Source organism: Centroberyx gerrardi, chromosome 10 (genome assembly GCF_048128805.1).
Source record: "Centroberyx gerrardi isolate f3 chromosome 10, fCenGer3.hap1.cur.20231027, whole genome shotgun sequence".
NCBI lineage: Eukaryota > Metazoa > Chordata > Actinopteri > Beryciformes > Berycidae > Centroberyx > Centroberyx gerrardi.
The window spans coordinates 22705932-22730400 of NC_136006.1; the positions used below are offsets into that span (position 1 = coordinate 22705932).

General features: G+C 43.1%; 1 protein-coding gene across 1 annotated transcript in view; it reads left to right on the plus strand.

The window, feature by feature from the left end:
• Positions 1 to 15653, plus strand: part of itgb5 (integrin, beta 5) — a 41304-nt gene extending 25651 nt beyond the window's left edge. Inside the window, exons 12-16 of the mRNA XM_071919564.2 lie at positions 9048 to 9270; positions 10499 to 10599; positions 12452 to 12571; positions 13140 to 13306; positions 13879 to 15653. Coding sequence (XP_071775665.1) covers positions 9048 to 9270; positions 10499 to 10599; positions 12452 to 12571; positions 13140 to 13306; positions 13879 to 13974 — 707 coding nt within the window. The 3' untranslated portion in view covers positions 13975 to 15653. The remainder of the gene's footprint in view (positions 1 to 9047; positions 9271 to 10498; positions 10600 to 12451; positions 12572 to 13139; positions 13307 to 13878) is intronic.
• Positions 15654 to 24469: the final 8816 nt, after the last annotated feature.

Below are 24469 nucleotides of genomic sequence, written 5' to 3' on the forward strand. Positions count from 1 at the left end.
CTTTTACTGGCACACAGATCCAACCTAACCATAGTGGTTATCGCTATTTCAAGGCTTTACCCCCCACATATCGTATAGACTAGATATTGGCCGTCTTATTTGTTTCTGATGACGAACAGCTTGGCTCGGCTCACAAGAGGGAGCTTGTCTTGGCCTGCATATTTTAACAACCCACATTTTTTTGGGTCTGTTTTGCCCTGACAGAGACACACACAGAAAGATGGGGTAGTAATATTGTCGTTAAAAAGACCTTCAAAGGGGAACACGCCAGCCAGAACTAATGCCATTATACAGAAAACACACACACACACACAAACTATACACACATCAGAGGGAGCTGAAATAGAAGTGAAGCTGAAGCGTAGCACATGGTATTGCTTAGAAGAGATGTATAAAATGGATGAGTTGAACAGTATGTGCGTGTGTGGTAGAGGATAATACTGTATTCGACCACAACGCCGTGCCACAACTGTGTTTACAACGGCCTTTTTAACTTACAAAGCTCATTTTGATGACTTGCAGCCGAGGAGCGCTTCTCCCATCCACCATAGACTTGTGTAGCTTACATGGAGAAAGTCCCCTCTGGCCTATCAGACGGCATCATAACGTTCCTGTCCAATAAAGTAAGTGTCCAGGACAATCTGTCAGTGTTGTTTGCGAACAGGACCACGGTCTGTGGCTGGAAAATGCTTCTTCTGGCAGCTAATGTTTCAGTTCCTCCCACTCTTGTGTTTCCCTGTGAACTATTGGAAGCCGATATGAGCGGATGCTGTCGCTGTGCGCTCTGGGGCTCTAAATCAGACACTGCTATCTGGATCTAAAAGATGAATCATAAGCCTATCATTGATTCCACATTATTCTATCTACTTTAATCGCAAAACATACAACTTGAGCCTTCATAATCCGTCAGCTATATCTGACTATAATTTTTATGCATTATCCCCAAAACACAATTAATCTTGTGCAGCATTTAGGCCCTTAAACTGGATGACATTTATTGCCGTTCCCCCCTCCGCCGTGTTTGCTTATTTTCCTTGCAGAGACCACAGTAGCGGCGACCTTGGAGAGGCAGACAGAAGAGCCTCTGTGTTGTGACTCTTCCTTATCTACAGGACAGCATGTATTCCAGCCTTTTGCCCTGAAAGAGGATTAGTAACCACTCTTCATGAGCCTGACGGAGAATGTGAGTGACAGTGGAAAAGAACGAGATACAGCAATTGAACTTAAGACACAGTATTTAAACTACGATAATATCCTCTAGTAGGCCCAAAAAAGGTCTGAAATTTTGACATGAGAACTCATTTTAGCGTCACTTTTCATGTTGGACAGAGTCGAGCATTCTCCAGTCTGTCAGGTTTCAGTCAAAAAAAATCCAGTTTAGTGCCTCGTCTGCAGTTTGGTGGCGGGCCGAAGGGAGAGGAGGCTGATGAGTGCTTACTCCCCTTGTTTACAGAAGCCACTGTCACTCTAGAGATTTCGCAGGGCTCACAGTTTCTCTGCTCGTTGTTTTTGTGGTTTTCTCACTGCCATGAAAGCGTCACTTCTGTTTCCATCTCTGTTTTGGCAGTCTCTTTATCTGGTCGAGAGTGCAGCGCTTTGCTTGATGTGCAGTTTCAGTTTTGGGGAGACTGGAACGGTTTCGACAGTTGACCACCACTGTGCCGGATCCTCTCTGCTGTCTCCATCTGGTCTGTTTGTTTCTGTAGGAATCCATCGCCTGAAGATACAAATAAGCGTGTGTTTGTGTCCATAATGGACACTACAATATCATTAAAGTTCCCCTCAAAGAGGAAGTACGGCCAAAACAAACCACTTGCCATTTTAGTACAGAGTGACCCTGGACTGAGTTTGAACGCAAAGTATGATGGGAACTCTTGTTTATTTCTTTTGTTTCTTACTCCAACACACAAAAAAGAGATCAACTCCCAAGCCAGTTCCCTGAGGCTATGGCCAAACAGTCTCAGCAACATATATAATCTAATCCCATAGCCGACTGTGTAATTAAGCCGTGTGGTTTTGGTGATATTGTTCTGCTGTCAAAGCTCTCATTAGAAGTCAGTATGCTGCCCTCCTTCCCAGGGTCAGGGAGGAGCTGCATGCTATGATAGATATATCTAGGCTAACCCCTCTGAAATTAATGTTCAAAGCTCTGCGTCAGTTGTCAATTTTGTTCTTTTTTTTTATTACATTTGAGAACAGAAGCAACTCCACCCAAACTGTAAATACATTTCAGTATAAGCAGCTTGGAATGCTTTCTAGGAGTTTTGTGCAGTACAGCAGTAGCACAGTAAAGCCTTCATTTTACTGCATGAAGCTCAGACATAATGCGTCTAATCCAAAAATGCATGTTCCATATCTAGCAAGGAATTTACCCATGAGAACACGGACACCAAAATCATCCATGTGTCCCCAGTAGATCATTTGCTCCGCTGCTTCATGCTAACTCTTTAACATACACTGTGTTGAGTGATAGTAGGCCATTAGCATTATCCAAATTAAGAAAACTGACCTTTTAGTAACAAAAACTTGTTTTTATCATATGGCCTCTAGATTAAACAAGATTGAAAAAAATGACTCAATAACACTGATGTAACCAAGTTTATTTTTAGAACTATTTCAGGTGAGCAACCATGTATTCATCCATCCTGTGCAGTGATTTTTAACTGTACACAGTCTTCCATCACCCGCCACCTTCACTTCCTATGGAAACAGGGAAAATAGTCCCTGGTTTTTCAAAACAGTACAATATTTTTGTATCAGATTTCATACAAACTGTCTTAGACGCATATCATTTAAGATTACTTACCGTTTCCCTTTAGAAGTGCTACAAGTTCTCTCTTTTTTCCACTTTCGATATTTGTTGCTGACTCAGCATAGTGTATGCTAAAGTGTTAGCATGGAGCACTGGAGTGAATGATCTAGTGGGGACTTAGAAATAATGCTTGTATAGCTTCCTCACCCCTGCTGGAGACATGCTCATTACCTCTTGTCTTTTTCCACATTCTTCATGTGAAGCAGCCTAAATCAAGCGCACCGCAAGTATGTCAAATATTCAACGTAGCTTTTCATCAGGCTCAGCTGAGAGCAGGAAGCAGGGCTACGCTTCAGACGGTGACTGGGGACGTAGGATGTCAGAGGGCATGTTTTCTTTCCCCCCACATACACACACACACACACACACACACAACCTCTGGGACACAGGCAGCTCTTTGACCGCCACTGCAGGAACTGTCTCTCTCTCTCTCTCTCTCTTTGTCAACATTGGGAAGGAGAAGGGAGCTCACAGCCTCCCCTGTGTTACTCCCCTCCGTACTGCAGCCCTAACATACCGCTCCCCCTGCATGCAGCTGCAGCATCTCAGGCAGAGGATTCCTAATGAGGGTTATCGAGTTCCTTGGGTCAGTACACTGACCTTTAGCTTTGCAGGGGGCGAATTATCCAGGCCAGATAAAGAATGCTGACTTGATGTAAAACGGACCATAAGGCCTCTTGGAATGTGGAAGAGGCTGTTATGTTGTGTGTAAACACTGTTGACATTATGATCGGTTTTGGAAGTGTGTTAAATATCATGGGCACACTCCCAAAAGTCCTTGAATGTTTCTGGATTTCAGAAAAATAAAACAAGGCCTTGAAAGTCTTTAAAAATGAAACTACTTGACTTTTATTAAAATACTATATATCACCCAAATTCATCAATATGCCTCACCTCTCAAAGGATTTCACCAGGATTTCTTGACAACAAAGTCAGGAGTAAAAAATGAGTCTAATTTTACCAGTCATGGCTTAACGGAAAACATGCCAATTTTGAGTGCTTGAATATCTCCAAAAAAGACCTTTACAGCCATTGAACAGTCATTGAATTGTTCAAGTGAGAGTGGGCACCCTGCTATCAGTTAGTCAGTTTGCTTTCATTCGACCAAGCTTCTTTTATGATTAGAGATTAAACTTTTAGAGCCATGGCCCAATTTTTAAAGCTTTAATGTTTCCACAAACAAGCAGTGAAAGCGGAGCGTTGAATAACTCAAACTCAGAAGGGCAGACATGATGCTTTCAACTAGACACAGCCGCTCTAAAGCAACTGGAGCTGTGTTAGGGGAATTTGACAGATTATCTCTTTCTTTCTTTCGTGAGAAGCACAGAGGAGAGGATGATGAGTCAAGTACCACTTTGGACGCTCTAATGCGGCGGACAGAAAATATTTGGAAATGCAGGCAGCGGTCGATTGGGTCCAGACATCAGAAATAACCCTGGAAACATTCTGTTTATGTTGGACGCCTTTATGACCTACGCGGCATGAGTTTACTTTCACCTCCTGTTTGTTTTAAAGCCTACTCTCTCATTGTCTGGCACATTTACATGCTGTGGTGTGTAGCTCATTTCCCTCTTATATATCTCATAACATTGACTTTACCCTATATGTATTTAATGTTGCAGTCCAACATTCCTCCAGATAGCAAATAAGGTTTTGTATAAACAGCAGGCATGAACCTAGTAACGGCTCGGTTTGGCTCGGTAGTGTAAAATGTATTCTCGATCCCATAATTATCCCTACAAAGTCAGCCAGTCTGACAAGTCAATCATACTCAACACATAGAGAGCCTATAATTCAGCTGCCGGACATTTTCATGGGGCTAGTGCTTCACTATCTGGGGTGCCAACCACTAGCTTGAAGGTAACTCTCTCAAACTCATCTAATGCCTGACTCTTATTGTACATTGTTACATTTGATTGACGATTTGGAATATTCACCAATCCTTCCTTTTGTCCTCAACGATTCTGTCTTCACTATTTTCCCCATTCCTACTGCAGAGGAAAGGACATGTATGAAACAGCTTAGTGCACTTATAGGAGCATAACACATAGAGAGCCTATAATTCAGCTGCCGGACATTTTCATGGGGCTAGTGCTTCACTATCTGGGGTGCCAACCACTAGCTTGAAGGTAACTCTCTCAAACTCATCTAATGCCTGACTCTTATTGTACACTTCACATTTCTTCTGAAGCTATTCCCTACTGCTGATGATGTATATGATGCAGTATATGATGTATATATCTATATGATGTAGTAAACAATGTATATGAAGTATGTATATGACTTAGTATAGGATGTATATGATGTGTGTATATAATGTGTATATATATGTAGTATGTATATGTATGATGTAGTATGGTATGTAGAGCCCTTTGAGACTTGACTGTGATAAAGGGCTATATAAATAAACAAGACTAGACTAGACTACATTTATTGGCATTACTGGTATGAGAAACTTCCATTTTGCTTATACTTAAATGAGAACAATGCTTTATTTATATCTATGTGGGAGTGATTGAATGGTGCCCCAAATGATGCATAGTTAAGGGTAAATCATGGAGAACTGGAAGGCAATGAGGACACTGGATCCCTCTCTATATGTGATTGGATGGGTTAGATTGGGATGTAATCTAAAGCTGTGGCTGTGACTGATGATAGCCGCCAGTCCTCTTCAGTCTCTTCTCTCTGTTTGTTTTGTGTTGTTTTTTTTCATGGCTGAGATTTATCCGGCACGGCAGCAGCGATGAGATGTGAATTAACTCGGTGACCTATATCCGCTCAGCAGAGGCAGAGAGCCTACGGTTAGAGCAACATGGGAGATGCACAACTGCACCAGGCCAAGTGCTTTGACAGCCTGGTTCCAGTTGCTCATTTCCTTTTGTCCTTCACTGATTTGATAACTGCATGTTAACAGCAAGCCCGTAAAACCATCAGCTGTAGTCTCGCATATACACCTGAGATATGGGAAAGGATAGTTTGCAGACATTCATGGGAGAGGGAACACAGCCTATGAAGTCAAGGTTGCAGTCATGGTTGTCTAGAACGGTGCCTTCTGTGTCGCTTTGACTCGACTTGGCTCCTTGACCAGGCTGACCGAATGTCTACAAGCAACGTCATGGAAAAGTTACAAGGAAAGCAGTCAGGTCACAGTTTCTGGAGAATCTGAACACATTCCATATCTCCTCCTCCGCCACAGCTGTGTTTATCATTTAGCCGTGTTTAATCTCACTATTGGGCGGCAAGTCACGATGGCCGGACAATAAGCCAAAAGAAATTAGATGACGTCGCAGCTCAATAACAAAAAGGAACGGGGAATAGAGCCTGTGCACTTGCTCCGAACATCTGTTTCAAGGCACGGTGATGACTGTCGAATGTGGGCTTAGAGAGTGTTGAGTGTTGGTATTCTTCAGTGCACAGTGAATGTGTTCGCTCCTGGCAAGATGCCAGCTCCTCCCGAGAATGGGGCGGAGGAGGCATCTGCTCTCAGTATTTAGATGAAGTAGCAGCGCTGTGGGATGCCATTTACCATAATTTGATACCATGAGGACATTTCTAACTCATTGTGTGATAAGACTTAAGATAATGCAATGTAGCAGCTTTTTATAGCATTAGAATGACCGCGTCTGGGTCTTTGTTTAGAGCATTTTATTGCATTATACTGGTGGAATGAGATGGCTGCTGTAGTCAGGCCCTGCAGTTGAAGGGACTGTGGGATTCTGGCTGTCATATGATTCAGAAATCCTGCTGAGCTGAGATGGGAAGGAAAATACTGTTGCATAGATTGCATCAGAGGAAATACTTTCACTGTTTTCCTTTTGGGTATGGAGACCTATTAATGCAGTAATTTAAGTCACGCACAGATTCTCTCTTCTTTTCTCGCTTATTCACACACTCAAGACAACTCGCCGCTATAAGATTAAGCTATTTATTTCTATATCTATCTGCTATCACATTCACTGATATATATCATAGGATGACTCCAGGCAACTCCAGCCTAACCTGATGGGATGGCAAACTTAATACACACACACACATTCACAGTCACACAAACAATGAGCAGAAGAGTGTGCTGGCAGCAGATGTGCCAGCGGCTCGTCAGGACTTGTTGGACAATAAGCCCATGACAAAGAAGCAGCACTTCCCCCTCTTTTATCCTGCCAAACTGTCAAGATCAAACCTGGCTCCACCTCGGCCTCTGAATGCCCCGTAAGCAGTGCCCTCTTTTTAAGGGCATGTTCCCAGGGCCGGGCGCTGTGACTCAGCCTCATGACACTCGTCACAGCAGCCTCCACTGACCCAAGGTTTGGGAGTGGCGCTTCAGACACATTAACCACAAAAAAAAAAAAGATTAATTTGACCGGTCTCAATCTTTCCGTCTCTTGAGTACATGGTTCCGCAGTCTGCTCTGAATAATCGAGAAGTGAGACTTATTAACGCAGCACCTCTGTCGAAATGCTGAGGGATACTTGAAAGAATGCGTTGCACGTCTGGGAGTCCAGACAGGGTGTTGCACAACCCTGGCCATTTTGTTTTGATTAATCTGAGTGCTTCCTATTCGCAAAAGTTTCTGTGACCTCTTTGAGGATCGAGGCTCTGTTTTTCTTCTCCACTGTGTCTATCTGAGGTTAAGTGGCACCATAATCTGACTGTTCCCTGACTGACATGCATGTCTGTGGAACAAAAAGAACATCCACTCTTTGACAGACAGCAGTGATTTAATTTTTAAGTGACCTATTTTCTCCTCAGTCCCCAGTTAAATCTCCTCTTTAACCCCAGTCTTAGATCTAATTTATATATTACCCACATTACATTTGATTGACGATTTGGAATATTCACCAATCCTTCCTTTTGTCCTCAACGATTCTGTCTTCACTATTTTCCCCATTCCTACTGCAGAGGAAAGGACATGTATGAAACAGCTTAGTGCACTTATAGGAGCATAACTGTTCATTAGTGCACCCCCAATTGCTTATTCCGTTAGCTTTATGATAAACCAAACGACGTAAGGCTCTTCCATAACCAACAGGTTTCCTTCCGCTACAGTGAGCTCCGACACCTGGAATACATTACTGTCCTCCCTGAAGATTAGACCGATCTTCAGGTTCTTAGAGTAGCACTAGGAAAGTTCCCACACAAGACCATACAAGGGCCACTTTCCAAATTAAAGCGCCTTTACTGAGATGGCCATTGCATGTGTAGAGGGATTGGAGATCCCAGCCTCCATAATGAAGCCACATGCTGCCTTTTTACAACAGCTTAGATCCAGTTGGGAATACTGTCGGAACATTTTGCAGGATCATCACTAGGCCTTTTACTACCAGCCAGCTTTGGAGGGTCTCAAGCTCAGCAGCTGCTCTTGTATGTCTGACACATTATAGTATCAGTGCTTTTTCCATGCTTCCTGTCAGTGTGGAAGTTGGGCCGAATCACATTTCCCCTGATACAGACCTAGACTTCTTAGATATGGCATTGTGACCTTTTTTTCTCACTATAAAACAAGTGTTTGCCTTGACCAAGTGTGCCCACCTCCCTTCCGTCCTCTCCTTTTCCAGCTGTGATAACAGAGCGATCCTTAATGAATGTGTTCCTTGTGGAGGGTCTCGGAACAGCTGGCGTGAAACAGGCTTGTCCGGCAGCGTTACCCCGATTACAGCTGCTGTCAGTCTGTGCCGTGGGGAGAGCGGCCGCACAGACCACCGAGACAAATCGGTGTTTCAGCAAGACTCGTTATCTGAGGCTTGCCTCTCCTTGGACTGCTTCCAGTGTAGATAATGTGTTAATGAGCGCGGGGCAGAAGAATGAGTACTTTGAGGCTCAGTGCTGGTCGTAGATGTGGATTAGATCACCGCTGTTGTTGATGAGCTCTCTCCAGCTGCTCCAGTTGTTTACTATTGGAGAAGAAGGTCAGACTGTGTCTCTTAGGAAGAGGAAACTGAACTGGACTCTTTATGTGTGTGTGTGTGTGTGTGCCCACCTGATTACAATGGCATATGCCTTGGAACATATGCTATTTGGTGGATGCTTTTATCCAAGTGTTATGCTGTACTCATCAAGCTACATGGGACTAATGATTTTTGTCCCCATGAATACACCTAGGATGAATTTTGTCTAAACACTGAGGCATTGTGTTAAGGAAAAAAAAAACACTTCCAAGGCAGTTGTGTCAATCCAGTAATCTCTGGCTGTTTCGTCGTATGACCTTTACTGACTTCCTCTTTGCTCCTCTCTTGCCCAGGTCATGGAGAGTGCCACTGCGGGGAGTGTAAGTGCCATGCCGGTTATATCGGCGACAACTGTAACTGCTCCACGGAGACGTCCTCCTGCATTTCGGATGACGGGCAGATCTGCAGCGGGCGGGGCAGCTGTGTGTGCGGCCGCTGCCAGTGTACCGAGCCGGGGGCCTTCGGAGACACCTGTGAGAAATGCCCCACCTGCCCCGATGCCTGTGGCACTAAGAGGTATGAAGCTGCAGCTGAATTTCTTCTTCTTTTGCTAGTGTAGGAATATGTTCTCATCATACACCGAAAACTTCAATAATAATAAAGTAATGATCCACAGTATTTTCATGTAAATAAAGATGTTTTGCTGCTCTCTGTAATGCAATAACAATAATAACAACAGTGATTCAGCTTATAGCCAGTTCATGAAAGCTGTCACATTTGCCTTTCTAAACACCCGTTGTCTGGAAGGTCTTTCCTGTGGGAAAATTCTCTGGCACACAGGAAGTGATGCATTTTATGGCAGCAGCAATAGCAGCAGTTTGTTTGGAATGAATAGAAGAAGCGATAGCCACCATGGCTGAACAGACAAAGAAAAGAGCGCCACCTACAGAAAGTCAAACTGCATCAACAGAAAATCCAAGGAAAAAGACAAAGCCACAGTACTGGACACACTGTTTGATTGACAGGTGATCTCTGGGAAGTGCAGTGCAGAAACACCACAGCAAAAAACACAATATCGCCACTAAAAGGTCTTATGAAGTTAGGGTTTTTGCCGTGCTTATAGCAGTTGATGGTGGAGGGGTTAATGGGTTCATCGTATGAGAAGAGAGGTAGAAAATTGGAACAAGGTGCATCTGACCCCGCGAGTCAAGATTTGCCCCAGTGATGAGGCGCAGTAAGCCAGGCAGGGCAAAGGTCAGGCCATCCCACACAGTCCGAGTCAGAGACGGAGTCAAGCCCCTCGTATAACTCACTCACTTACGGAACGATCTTAGCTTTGATGACAAAGTCAGAAGAGAGATGTTCAGATAACTCTCATGCCATTTGTGACCCGAAGAAATGAAACGGTTGCCCTGCTGTTTTAACTTGCATCAGTCACCCAGACTCTCTTTGAGGTTGGGGCTCAGTGTCTATGTGGAGTCCAGTTAGAGAATGGGCTTCTGTCGGGAGGACGGGACAACCGCCCTGTCTTCTCAACAGGCTCCTGTAGACACACATGGCTCTGATTTTCCAAGGTAAATGGCGAACTTTACGGCACGACCTTTGACCCTTGACCAGACTTGACTTTAGAGACAGGTCACCACTGCTCTGTCAGCTGTGAGCACTGCATTTGTCCAACCTGTTGGAGAGGACCAATTTGCTTTTTTTTTTTTAAAGCTCACGCATGAATGAAATGACTTTTTTTTTAACATTTGAGTGGAAGTTGTACTTGTTTTTCTGTTGAACTTGTACTCCTCCGCTCCAGGGAGTGTATCGAATGCCGGCTTTTCAACTCAGGGCGGCTTGCTGACAACCAGACCTGCCAGCGCCTGTGCAAGGATGAAATCATCACCGTGGAGACCCTCAGTGAGTAGACACAAGTCCTTATTCATAAACACACACACCCACACACCCACACACACACAGAGCAGCTGGCTGGCAGAGAAAAGTATTCACATCTGTGGCATCTGTAACAGTTTCACTTTAAGCATTACATACCTCCTCCACTGTCACTTTTTATTAGACATTTCACCATTGTTATTGTTGGGCCCTGCCAAAATACAGTATGTTGCCCAGTGATTTCAGCTAATGTGACACATTCAACGCCTTTGATGTGATGAAGTACACACACTCACACAACCACCTAACGGTATGTTTGCAGCACTATTTTGTTGACACATGTTGTAATGTGTAAGCAAGTGGAAATTGGCATAATTTCCATGTTGCCTACCAATTGGTAAGGTGTGGCTCAGTGGGAGTGTCGACTCTCTCAAAAACCTCTCAAATCTGTTTCCATGCACGGGTATCTACAGATTTCACAGCTTTTTTTGTTTATGTTAAGATATCACAATGACTCACGCACATCTATAATTAGTTATGAAAGCACACCCTGTGCACAGTGGGCGACCATGTCTTGATGTTTATGTTATTATGTGGCGGGTGTCCGTCTGGGCCTCTCATGGCACCGCGGACACCTTCGCTCCCCTAGATAGCATGCAATAACAGGCGGCGCCAGCCAAACCCCTCATTTGGTTCAAAGAACGCGGTCCATTAAAGTATGAAATCCTCCGTAGCCCTCCTCTCTCCTGCCCTCTCGATAGGTGGCGTGCCCCACCCGCTAAACAAACATGTAACTCTACCTGCTCCTATAAAGAGTTGCCGTTTAAAAGCCGGGGACCTGGAATCCTAAGCCCAGCAGTCCAGACTGTGTCCCAGCGTGTTTACTATGAGTCCTTGTATCTCCTAAAAGCTTTTTTCCTTCCCTCCCAGCCTGGCGGGAGATAGTTAACCAATGTCTAGGAATGTATTAATAAGTGCATGCTGATTTATGGCGTTGCAGGGCATTGTGATGCTGCCTGAGACAGTGGGGATGGTGGTTGCGAGGCTAGTTAGGCTATTTTAAGACCAGTCCATATTGGCCCAGCATGGCCCTGGCCCAGATCCGAAGTGTTTCATAGCATTCCCCACTAGTTCAGCCATCTGACTGGCCCTAATGGACTCCACATGTACATTCCGGATACTTTGTGCATGAAATAGAGGAGGGGCTGGTGGAAGATGAGCAGAGGGAGGGGAGGGGTGGACCGGGGCAGCCTGACCTCACACTCCCCCATGGGCTTAGACTGTTTGGATGATGAAGATTGAGTGAAAACAAGGGCATCTCAAATCTCAGTGCCTCTATCAGGGAATGCATTGTCTCACCCAGTAGTGATTTCACAACAGAGAAATGTGAGCGATCTACCAGCGATTCACAAATGTTTTCTGTTTTTCCCTCAGTGCTGGCTGGCCCCCCTATTTTCTCTCTCTCTCTCTCTCTCTCTCTCTCTCTCTCTCTCTCTCTCTCTCTCTCTCTCTCTCTCCCTGAAGCCAGAGCCAAAGCACCTGTTTATAATATTAATAATCAATAATAATGTTCATAATGGTGATAATTATGATGATAATAATAATACTTTTCAAAACACAGTTAAAGCACTTTACAAAGGCACACATAAAATTGACAGAAAAATGATTAAAAACAAAGTAAGAAATATGAAATCTAAGACGTTTACTAAAAGTTCAGTACACAAAAGCAAGTCAATAAAAGTGATTTTTAAGTTTTAAGTGCTTTAAAAGATGATACTTAGGTTGTTCCAAAGTCTATGAGCCCTGATAGCAAAAGCTTTATCGCCTTTTGTTGCATTGATTGAAACGCTGTGTGTCTCCCTCTCTCCTTTTCTTCCAGACACCGAGGACCCCGGCGCTGTGCTTTGTCTGTACAAGACGGACAACGACTGCATCATGAAGTTCACATACTCTGAACACGCCAACGGACAGTCTGTCCTCACAGCTCTCAAAGAGCCAGGTCAGTCCTGCAGACACTTTATCACCAGCTGCTCGTACTCACAGCAGTGGATCAAGAAAACATCTATTTCTCCCTTGTTTATGCCTTTCTGTCACACAAGTGGCTGAGTGTTAGTGCAACAGTGTTGGTGGCAGGGTCTGAAATTAACACCTGCCAAGCGCAGAATGCCATTCGCTGAGGATTTATGTGGAATGTAGAGCATTCATTCTATGTGTGCGTCTTGTAATTTGTATTCTGTTGCACTTGATGATGAATTACAAACTTAGTCCATTATATAACTAAGTGAGCAAGTTTTACACACAGTACTTGATTCTATACACAAAATAGCATTGAAAACAGGGTAGGGTGACATATTTCTATGAAAAATGTATATTAAATATTTTGGCCAGTAAACATTATTCTTGGCTTTTAATATTTTGTATTTTACGAGCCCTTGGCAGGTGAGTCAAAAAGACACTTTCAGGAGTTTGAAACATCCAGGCTATTGTTGTTGGCTATTTTGTGCTGACTCGCTCACCTTTCTGATTTCTCAGATCTAGTATGTCTAACATGCCCTTTCCCCTCTCAGAGTGTGGTGGGGGGCCGGACGCCCTGACGGTGCTGCTGGCGGTGGTGGGCAGCATCTTGCTGGTGGGCATCGTGCTGCTGGCTGCCTGGAAGCTGGTCATCACCATTCATGACCGGCGGGAGTTTGCACGCTTCCAGAGTGCGCGCTCCCGTGCGCGATACGAGATGGTGAGGATACAAATGTGTATAATATAGAGCGGCGGACTTCAGGCTCGGGGGGAATACATTACATTGTGCTGTACAGCTGACACACATTTGGACCATAATTCACCTTATCCACTGCTGCCGCGGTAACCTGAGGTCAGGCTGCAGTAGAATTTGATGTGATGTGTGTGACTGTAAATGTGATCAGTGTGAACAGTCCTAACTAGACACATCCGTTGGAGCGCAGACATCACATGCCCATTTAGACCGAAGGGCCAAACCTTCGGGCCGCTTGGATCGCTAGAGCGGTCAGTGAGAGTTCAGCCCTCAATCCTTCTTCTTCTGCATTTTAATGTGCAGCCTGCAGCCTGACCCATTTTACCCATTTACACACTATAGTACCAGTTTGAAGCATACTGGGTTGTCCTTCCCTCCACCTCCCTCTAGCAGAGTTCAGTCAACTGAAAGAGTGCAGTGTGTCTCAGCGCAGCGTTAAAAAAAACTTTGATTAAGCGCCCGTCATCTTGTGCCACCCAAAAATGATGATCACCACATTAACTTTCTCTCTCTGTGTCTCCCTCTCGCCCTCCTCCCAGGCCTCCAACCCTCTGTACAAGCAGCCCATCTCTACCCACGCGGTGGAGACAGATTTCAGCATGTACGGCAAGTCCTACAATGGAGGGGTCCACTGATCCCTCATCAGCACAGGACACGGCAGGACCGGTCCAACCGACGGAACGACGGAGAGCGAGGCCGAGGTGGAAAGCGGACTAAACACACCCGCGCCTCTGCACAGTCCACAACTGATAACAGAGGCGAAATGAACCAGACTGTATATTCGAGGGGAAATTTTGTGGCCTTTTTTTTTTTTTTTTTTTCTTTCTTTCTTTCTGGAGGAGAAGCCAGCCGACCACGGAGATGTGATGCGACTTCTGTTTTAGTCTGCGTGGTTTGCTGATGGCAGTGGAAGTCGGCGGAGGAGAAACGAAGCGTGGACTTGTTTGAAGAGAGAGAGAGGGCAGAGTTAGAAGTGAGTTTGTCCACAGTAATGAACCGCTTGGATGTTATATAAGAGAAACAAACTCACACAGACTTTTTCACAAAACCAATAGCTCCTACCACCTAAAAAAGCAGTATACATTCATTGTACAGCAAAGGCAAGGCATCGGCTTATATTTGTATGTATATTTTTTTAAACTCTGAAAATGCCTTCCTTCACTACCAACTATGCATCCAACAGTACTTCCCTCTCAGCAAGTGGAACTTCATACAGCGTCAGAGGATTTCAAGTTCACAAGATTATAAAAAAAAAAAAAGAAGCACATATTTTTGAAGGTGGCTATGATGGCATTGCGGTACTACTAACATTTAATGAGCAATAGACTTACTTCTTTCCTTCGTTTTGCACAGAGAATATTAGGAGTCGGTCTCTTAAAGATATTCACTCTTTTGTATTGTGTTTGTGTGTTGTTGTACGCTCCGATTGCACTCCCATCTCTTGATCTGTTTTGCAAGATATCAACTTCAACCCCGGCCTCTACACACAATCTGAAATGAACTCGCAGGTTAAATACTGCATAAGCCATAATGTGGGAACTACTTTGCCTTGCATTCTCAGATGACAAGGTAGAAGATTTGTAACATTCAGTATCCACGGGGATATACAATAGATCATCTAACTCGGATTATACACACATGCAGTACTTTGAGATCTACACAAGTATGTACTGGCCTTGGGTTAATCTGGAATTGGGCATACGTCTGCTACAGTATAAACTCCCTGTGTGATGGTGTCCACCCTGCCTGCTGTGAGGAGGGCGGAGAGATTGAGAGGGTGGCGACCGGGGTCATAAATCTAACACACCATTCCCACAGGAAGAGGTGGGGTCCGAAAATTGGCACTGGGAGATCTGACAGGGGTAGAGGATACGCTGGGAGCTGGGAGCGGTCAGCCTGGGGGGAGGGGAGGCGCTCTGTGGCCTTTTTTTTGTGACGGTCTTAAAAAGTGGTGGAGACTTGCAGTTTGTGCGCGTGAGCGAGTGAGAGTGAGTGTATGTGCGTGTGATAAGAGTGTGTGTAAACGTAAGTGCATACTGCAGACTTTATGTACATATGGTGCCAAATGCAATATGAAAACACAGCCGGCGAGTGTTTACTTGGCCTGTCTTGGCACGGTGTGGTAAAATGCACCGGCACGCACCGATTTCAGTTCAACCACACAGCAGCAGTGCAGCGCTCTTCCTGTACAGTGCCGACCGTTTTCACACGGATGCGTTGTCCGCCAGTGGACTCACATTACTTCATGTTTATGTAATACTGCACACAGAGCAGATATGCAAACGAACAATAAATTGATTTATGTCAAAGCAAATGAGTCTGTCGTGTTTGAACCAGTCATATACTATGTATTTACAAAGGCCACACTGTTGAAAAGAGGAAGAAGACAAGTGGCATGAATTGGAGGTCTGTTTCTGACCTACAACTGACACATACAACTGTGTATGCCCTCTTAAAAGCATAGTGAAACTGTGAGCGCTGGCTTTCTCCACCACAACTGTGTGACCCTCGGCCCCACACACACACACACACACACACACACACACACACACCATGTTTGATCCTCTGAAGATGTGTGATCACACAGACAGGAAGGGGTGGTTTGATGCTGTAATTTACGCCACTGTGTCGGCCATGATGAACCCATTCGCATGCATCTGGAACTGCCCCTTTAATTATGTATTTCGTCAGGACTTACATGAAATCAACATATGTAATATCCAAGAGACATTTCTACAGTCAATCAAAATGACAATCTTTGTAACATTACAAACAAGCCTATACAGTGTTATATATATATATATATATATATATATATATATATATATATATATATATATATATATATATATATATATATATATATATAATGTCTTACACAAACTACTGCTCCTATGGCTATTAGCATGTTGTCTCTCTACAGCTAGCTGCTATGTTTGGCAGGTAAGACCCAACCTCTGACAGGGAAACTAATGCTGTGATGTGGAACAAGTCTATGAGACTGTATGGGCTGTTTTTCCTGCCTGGGGTGAGCTCATAAATCTCCCTCCCTCTCTGTCCCCCTCCTGCCTGGGAGAGAGTCTGCAAAGAGACTGCTGCCAGCGCAGTTACACACATGTGAAGTCATTTTTTTTTTCTTCAGGGCGGAGCGCAGGTTTCATCTGGGTTGAGAGGGAAGGGGAGGGGGGTGGGATAGCATGTTAAATGTCTAGTCTCCATCTCTGTTCCTCTCCCAGCTTTTCTGTCTGACCAAACCTAGCTATAATTACATACAGCGTCTGTCTTTTGATATGTCACCGGGTTTGGATAGTTTGGGCCAGCTCACTAGCGTTCAAAAAGAGAATCCACAGTATTGAACACCAAGGAAAATAAAACCCCGAGGGGCTTAATGCTGATGATCAAGACTAATCACCGGTGTACTGAGCGGAGGCCTGGCCCTCATTAACACAATCAATGCATTAATTAGTTGTCATTGACCGGCCCAGCACACACTGAAGTGGGTCAGTGGGATAATGGAGAAAAGTGACTCAGAGAGCGCACATGCTTGTCCCTTCTAGGTCTGTTAGGGAAGCCTTCTGTTCAAAGTGATTTAGAGTAAATTTATTGCATTTTTGTAAACACACTTTATATTCTAAGATATACATACTATATACATTCCTCTTTTATGGAGACATGTCCATAAAGGTGCAGGAGTTTCTTGAGCTTTTCACAAGGACCAAGAGTTCACTAAAGTGTCCATTTCTACCATTTACAGAGGCAACTTTTTCATCCTGTGTGGGTGTTCGTCAAGCCATGAATCCCTTAGCAGGTTGTTTTGACTGTTTCTCTAGTTCCCACAAATGCATATGAGTGGTTCAGTTCCAAGATCTTAACTGTAATGGAAAAAATGTTCTTTGATGTTTAATGATAAGTATTTGAAAAATACAACAGGTCATATTCTCTAAAATGTTACTATTTGGTAAGTGGAGGTCTTGAGTCAGCTTATACACTGATCCATAGTTAAGTTTACCATCAATCCAAAAAAAAAAAAAAAAACAGTTTTAATGGAGTAGTCATATTTTTCAAATGATGGATATTCATTTTAGAATGAAACTCTTCATATGTATATGATAACTATTTTTTGACTTTTGCAGAGTGCTTCACTGTTGGGGAAAATGTCCCAAAATGAAGTTCATGTTTTGAATGCTTTTATGAGGCCTAATAAGAGCTGTTGTTTGTGTGTGTTTTTGTGCCTGCAAACGTGTTTCTGTGCATGCTGTAATTGAATGGCAGGCTGGTGAGATCATGCCTCCTCTCTGCTCCTGCTCTCCTCACACCCCGATGACAACTCCTTTTCCACTGGGAAGCTATTTCTGACTTCTGCCTGCTTCAATTTTTCAATTCCTGCTTTTTGATTTCCTTCTTATGCAAAAATGTTCCTTTCTACAATCCTTCCCCCTTTTTCTCAGCACACCATCCACCCGTTCCATTCAGCCCTCCGCTCCCCGAGTCATTTCTCTTTTTCAGTTCTCTGCTGTCTCAGCATGACGGCTCTACTACTTAGAGGAATTGAAAGAGTGTGAGCTGAGGCTACACCTTGTGCAATTTGCCATCTGGATGCACCTACTCTCATTAGCCGCTTGCGGAGGAAATTCAATAACTGGCAATCAACACTGACACATTCGGAATTAGTGGAATGCTAACTGTGCTTCAGCAGCCGTTTTGCTCCGGAGTGGGAAATTCCACTTGACAGCGCTCTCCACTCCCACTTATCACCAGCTCACTCTGGCCCGAGCCACACTGCATTAGTGCATTCAACGGAAAAAGTAAAAGCTTTTAAGTAAAAAAAAAAAAACGTAAAGCCCGAGCTGAGTGCTTCACCACACCCCAAAATCTATGGTGCACTTCTGCAGAGCCATATCAGATAGTGTCCAACAATTAAGATGCGTATTATAAACAGTGTCAGACCACACAGCATGTCAGTGCCTCTGTCAGAAATGTTATCAAGCCAATTTATGGCTCGGTCTTTGCTAATGAAGTGCTGACTGCGTTACTCTTGCAGGAAACACAGACGCCTGTTTCACACCACACTGGAGGAGGAGGAAGAGGAGAGAAGCTGCAACTGGTTTTCTATGGGGGATTAACCTCTTTTTGTGATGTAAATGTTGTGTGTAAACTACGGCCTAGTTCCCAAGTCCGGATGCTGAGACAATACGGGGAATGGGAGGTTTTCATGCGAGTCCATGTGTGTGTCAGCAGCTCACCCATCAGCGGTCCCCTCTGTTGGCATCCACACACTTCCATGCATATGACCATGTGGTGCGCTGCCCTCACATGCCTGCACTCACTATGCCAACTGCTCTGGGCCATATGCATCACAAAAGCCCTGTGAGCCATAGAAACTGACATTGTCAGGAAGTCACGCTGTTTGACCTTTGACCTCCTGTGGTTGAATGCTGTTATTGTGGAGCTGCACTGAGTTAGGTGTGAAATGCTGTAAAATTGCATAGAAAACACTGCCGCATCTACCCCCCTTCCTTCATTTGCCATGTTTATACTGCTAATATACCTTTAGACCACACCGAGATGGATAACTTAGTCAAGGTATCTGACCTGACTCTTGGGTTCAAATGACCTCTTGGACCACAAGATAGCACCATATCTACAATGTGATATCAAAGTAAATGGTGAATAACAGGAAACTGACAAAATTCTGGAAACACCCAGTCTCTGCCCCCAAAGTGAAGGATCTGAAGTTTCTGTATTTGTGTCGGGAGAATTTCCTGGCATCGTTTAGGTCCAAACGTCCCTCAGAGAATTAGGCATATTTTGAGTCATCACCCCATGATCCATTGCTTTCTTGATGGAAACGATGTCCATGAGGATAGGGCATTGTAGCCCTATCAGTGCCCTACAGGACCTGAGTGGGCAGGCAATTGGTTGACCAGCATGACGAGTTTAGGTTCATGCCAAGGCCTTCTCAATAAGCAAATTTGTCACTAGTTGAGCATATACTCAAGATACAGGGAGTATGAAATTCCACATTTACTTTATTTGCATAGTGAGCACAGATTTGGTTGCTGAAATGTTGCTCCCCCTGTAGGACATTTGTGGTGTAGCACCTTTTATTGACCCATTTGGAAGAATATTGTCTTCTATATATATATATCTTCTTTTAGGGTTAGATAACATGGTTGATATGCACCTGTCCAAATCAAACACTATAATCACAACAATACCTTGGATGCTGACTTGTGGTTATTCATGTGAAGAAAAGGCTTGCTCTTCAGAATCCTGTCTTATGTTGCCATCTGCTGGAGGGAAACTTGTCAGTAAAGCCTGTGGACTGATTTGACCCGAATGCTTTTTCATTTCTTATTTCAATGGAAAGCATCCATTGGACCCGTTGATGTCTATTTTGTGTGAAACAGTGAGCTGCTGAATGACTAGAGATATATAAACAGGTCTGGCACCAATCAGCAGAAATGTACTTCAACTCTGAGAAACTTGACAAACAACTTTAAACAAACACACTGTGTGTGTGTGTGTGTGTGTGTGCGTGTGCGTGTGCATGTGTGTGTGTGTATGGACACAGCTGGATGCTTCAGAGAGAGCCCAATACAGCAGCTAGTCTCTCATCCATTGTAATTATGTGTATTGTTTTGTTTTGTATTACAGATTCAAGTGATTAGCTTTGCACGCATAGACAAGATGAAAGGAAACAAGATGAACACAAAGACCATTCAACAATCAAACAAATGCATAAAATGTAAAATAAATAAAAACATCCCATACCTCACATATTCTAAACGACAGTATACACGACATACTAAATGTGCTCTTAGATTTTAGTTTCTTAGATTTTAGTTTAATTTCTAGTATATATCTTTTATCTATCTTCTACATATAGCATGACAAGCTTGCATGGACATGAAGCTTTGAACAAGGCTAAAGTGACAGAAATAAAAAAAAAAAATCAAGTATATCTGACTAAAGCAGATGGATTTGTTTTGTAATGATCACCAAAGCTGCTCCTTCATGCCATGTCTCCATTACTGGAGAAACAGCAGCTCAGAAACACGTGACACTGCCCTGTCCCAAACGACCTGTGAAAATCAAACCAACCAAATATATTTCAGGTTAAAACTATGAACACAAGGAGGCTCCAACACTTCAAACAAGACTTGGCTGCATGTCTGCTGCTCTCTGGTCCTCATCCTGCAGGTGGGAAGAGGCGTCGGTCAGGTAGGTAACAGCTGCTTTTTCCTGCCTCTTAAAATATAGAAAATTGGTAATTTTATTGATGTTTGGTTGATTTTCTCCCTGGCATCACAAATAACTCAAGGGATTTCACCTTCAGAGAAACCTGTGTATGTCATGGTCCTCAAACTTCTGTGCATGGATCAGTCAATTCCTATGCATTGGTTAGTTGGATGTTGAAGGTACAGTAAAGATCTAAATCAAATCTATGTCCGTCCTTAAGAATTGGAAAGAAATGCACATGGTGTATTGTCTTTTTTGGTCTTAGTCTTGAATTATTTTCTTTTTTTAGTCTTCCATATTTACACTCTATGATGTGGCCACAAGGTTTGTAGGATGTAAGGGATAAAGACAATTATTTTCTCTGTTCATGAATACCTATGTTCCCCAAATCATTTGACAACAAATTTAATATTAGTTTTCTATATATAATAATATCAGCCTATTTCCGTTTTGTCTGTGCAATTTGGCAAATTATGGAAGTTTTATTTGCTGATCTTAATATATTAGCATGTTAGCTGAGTAGACACCACAGCAATGAATTTCTCCTTCTGAAAGCTGACTAGCTACTCTGACTGAACATACATCTGACTTTACATTGACAGCCATCGTAGATCTCCCACAGCAGATCACCATGAAACACCATGAAGGATCGTTTCTTTTATTCAAATGAAGATGTTCCCTACTGTAACTGTGAAGTGCTTAATGTTCCACATCATAGTACTGCATAAATTGTCAAAAGATGTTTAAGTACTGAAAATTATTTGTTGGGATTTCTATTATTGATGCTGCTGCTGCTGCTGATGATGCTGCCTTCTGATGTTAATTAGCCTGCAGTTTTGTGACTCTACTATAACAAAATCAAACTATTAGATGTGGATGTTACTCAGTTCTTTAGAAGAAACACTATGTTGTAGCGGATGTTCTTCTCTCTTCAACTTCCACCTCAGGTTCGAGGAGCTGAACACAGAACGAATGAGACAAAGTCTGACAATTTTCTCTTTGCTTTATTCTTCATATAACAGAGTACATCATACAACTGATATGTGACGGGTCTGACAATGGATTCACATCTTCAGGTTCCTTTTTCTACCTTCTGACCCCCCCTTCACATCATGCTCCACCTAGAAAGATGATCTGCTTCCAAACATTACCTCATATGATTCACTAATTGGTCTTACCCTTTGAATATGGTCAATACGTTATTCCAGCTACTAATTAAAGGAAAACACCTGATGTTCTGTACTTTCGGCTGAAACTAGGAGTCTTCCTCCCTAATTCCTGTACCATACAGTTCCTGCTAAGAGTCCTTCATCCTACCGTGTTTTAATAACCTCTCTCTTCTCTGGCAATAGCAGTTCCATCAATCTCACCTATTAGTGTGAAACTTCAGCATGAACTTAGTGACACTGATCTCTCTATTCTCTATTCAATGTGCATAGTGCCTGAATACATGTATGTGTGCTGTCTGATCAAAGGAATGTGCAAATATATATATATATTTCTTTGATTATATTGGTTAAGTATAGATTATGCATTGAATATGAAAATAACATACTTTCCTTTAAAGGTGAGGATAACATAATTTCCTTCAACAACTACTATCATAATATAGGGGTAATTATAGTGTAGGATTTGTCATTTTCTCTTAATGACACAAGAAACAATTCCTTATATTCTACATATTGAATAACCTATTATTTTCAGAGGAAAATATCACATTGGAGATTATGTTAAATCAGGATAGTCTACATACTGAACCTTGTTGAGTATTCTAGAGGGAAACTGAAGTAACTAAGGAGCAACAATACAAGCTCTGGGTTGTGGATGTTGTTCTAGGAGTGTTCGACTGCAAAGAGACCTTTGATGAGACAGTGGCTCAGTGTGTGTGTGTGTGTGTGTGTGTGTTGTAGTTTGGCACGTGCCAGTGGCAGGATGTTAAGTCATGGAAGTGGCAGCCAGTAGGCAATACAGTAAAAACCGCCCAGGAACAAAGACACCATTATCCCTCTTCATCCCTCTGCATCCCTCCTTCCGTCCCTCCATCCCTCCATCCCTCCTCCCTCCTTCCATCCATCCCTCCTTCCCCGCTCCATCTGCGCCTGTTGTGTTTGATGTCCATGTGGAGTTTGAGTTACTTCACAGCGGCCACACACGGCCTGAGAGAGTCTGGACAGTAAAAGGAGAGCAGCTCCAGAAACGTGTTTGACATGTGTGGGGAGGATGTGATTGCAGTGCGGTAATTACTGACCACATGCTGCCTCATCGCTCAGGGAAACTCTCCAGAGGTCAGTACTGTAGATGAATATCAAATAGTTCAAACAAATAGGTCTTCCACAACCAAACTGAATTAAACTAACCTGAGGTCCAGTTTAGCCCAGGCAGAATAACATTCAGGGTTAGAGGGGTTACTTTTGAAATACAATCCACTACTATTACTTATTATCTGCTTAGAACTATAATCAGTAATGTAATTCACTGAATCACGCATGAAGAAATGTTGCATAGTTACTTTTAGTTGCATTACTTCACATCCAAAATCTTATATGATGTAATAAATAGTGTTACAGTCATCATCTAGGTCTAAAGCTATTGTTTCAATATCTGAAAATGATGTTTGTAACTCTAATCTCACAATCCCAATACCTTTGCTGTACTTTTTTTTTTATTTTTTTACCCCAATATCATGTTGCGCTGATTTCTTTTTGCCCTGTGAAACACATTAAAACAGGAAGCAACTTCAAGTTCAACATCAGCTGCCCCACTTTTAAATCTGAAAGGTTGAAAAAAAAAAAAAGCACCCAGAGGTATAGTAAGCAACAATACAGCTGTTGGGTTTGGGTTGAATCGATGTTAAATCCAAGAAACAACTGCTCTGGTATGAGTTCTGTCAACTTCACTCTGTCTTTCCAAGTTTGTTTTCACATTTAACATGGTTTTTATTTTCACACTGTCAGCAGGATAAATAATATAGTCTACTTTTATTGATGCATTATCATATACTCACTCAAAGCTGTGAGCAATTAGCTCTACTGTAGCTGTTGGGCACATGGAAATGATGATGCATTTCCTATTAAAATGCAACTGTAATATATATGACAATTACTGTGTCTGAGGCAGAGTTTCCATATGTGGGTTTAAATGGGAGAGGCGCACTGAGAATTAAGAAGGTACAGCTCATTTCCTCCCAGATCTGGAACCAATTCAGGACAATTTTACCCAAACGCCTTGATATGTGTGCACTCTCACTTTAACCTGTGATTTTGAGAGATAGAAATACCAAATTGCAGGCCATGGAATCTGATAGACTATAATATTTAATTCTTTTTTCTGTTTTTGTGGATATACATTACCTCATCTGACACAAAAAAAATCACAGTATAGCCTAGAAACTGTCTCTTAAACCATGGATTTCCAACTATCATGGCAAAAACCCGCAATTTGATCCACATTAGACCATGGACGCCATTCGATGAGACTCAATCCAGTCTGAACACATTTTTGCTGTCAGATATGACGTGGTACAACTATCTTTACTGTCATCCTCATAATTCTGTCATTGTGCTAACAGTGAAATAATTGTGAAATTGTTTAAAACTATTCCTCATTTTGCTGAGACCCACTCAGGGAACCGCAACTCTTCCCTTGATATATGGCTTGGTCAGTGCGGATCATTTCAGCTCACGATGTGTTCACGCCGCGGCAGCAACATAATTCAAGCGGTGGGAGACACTTCACATCTGGAAACACCTCACGCACGGTGTCTGGCACGATGCCCTTTTCTAAGAATGACGGGTCCCCCGGCGGTAATTCCCTGTGTTGAGCAACGCCGCTCGCTGGACTCTGCTGGGGAGCGGCAGTGTGTAGGCCAGGGCAGCAGTCACTCGGTAT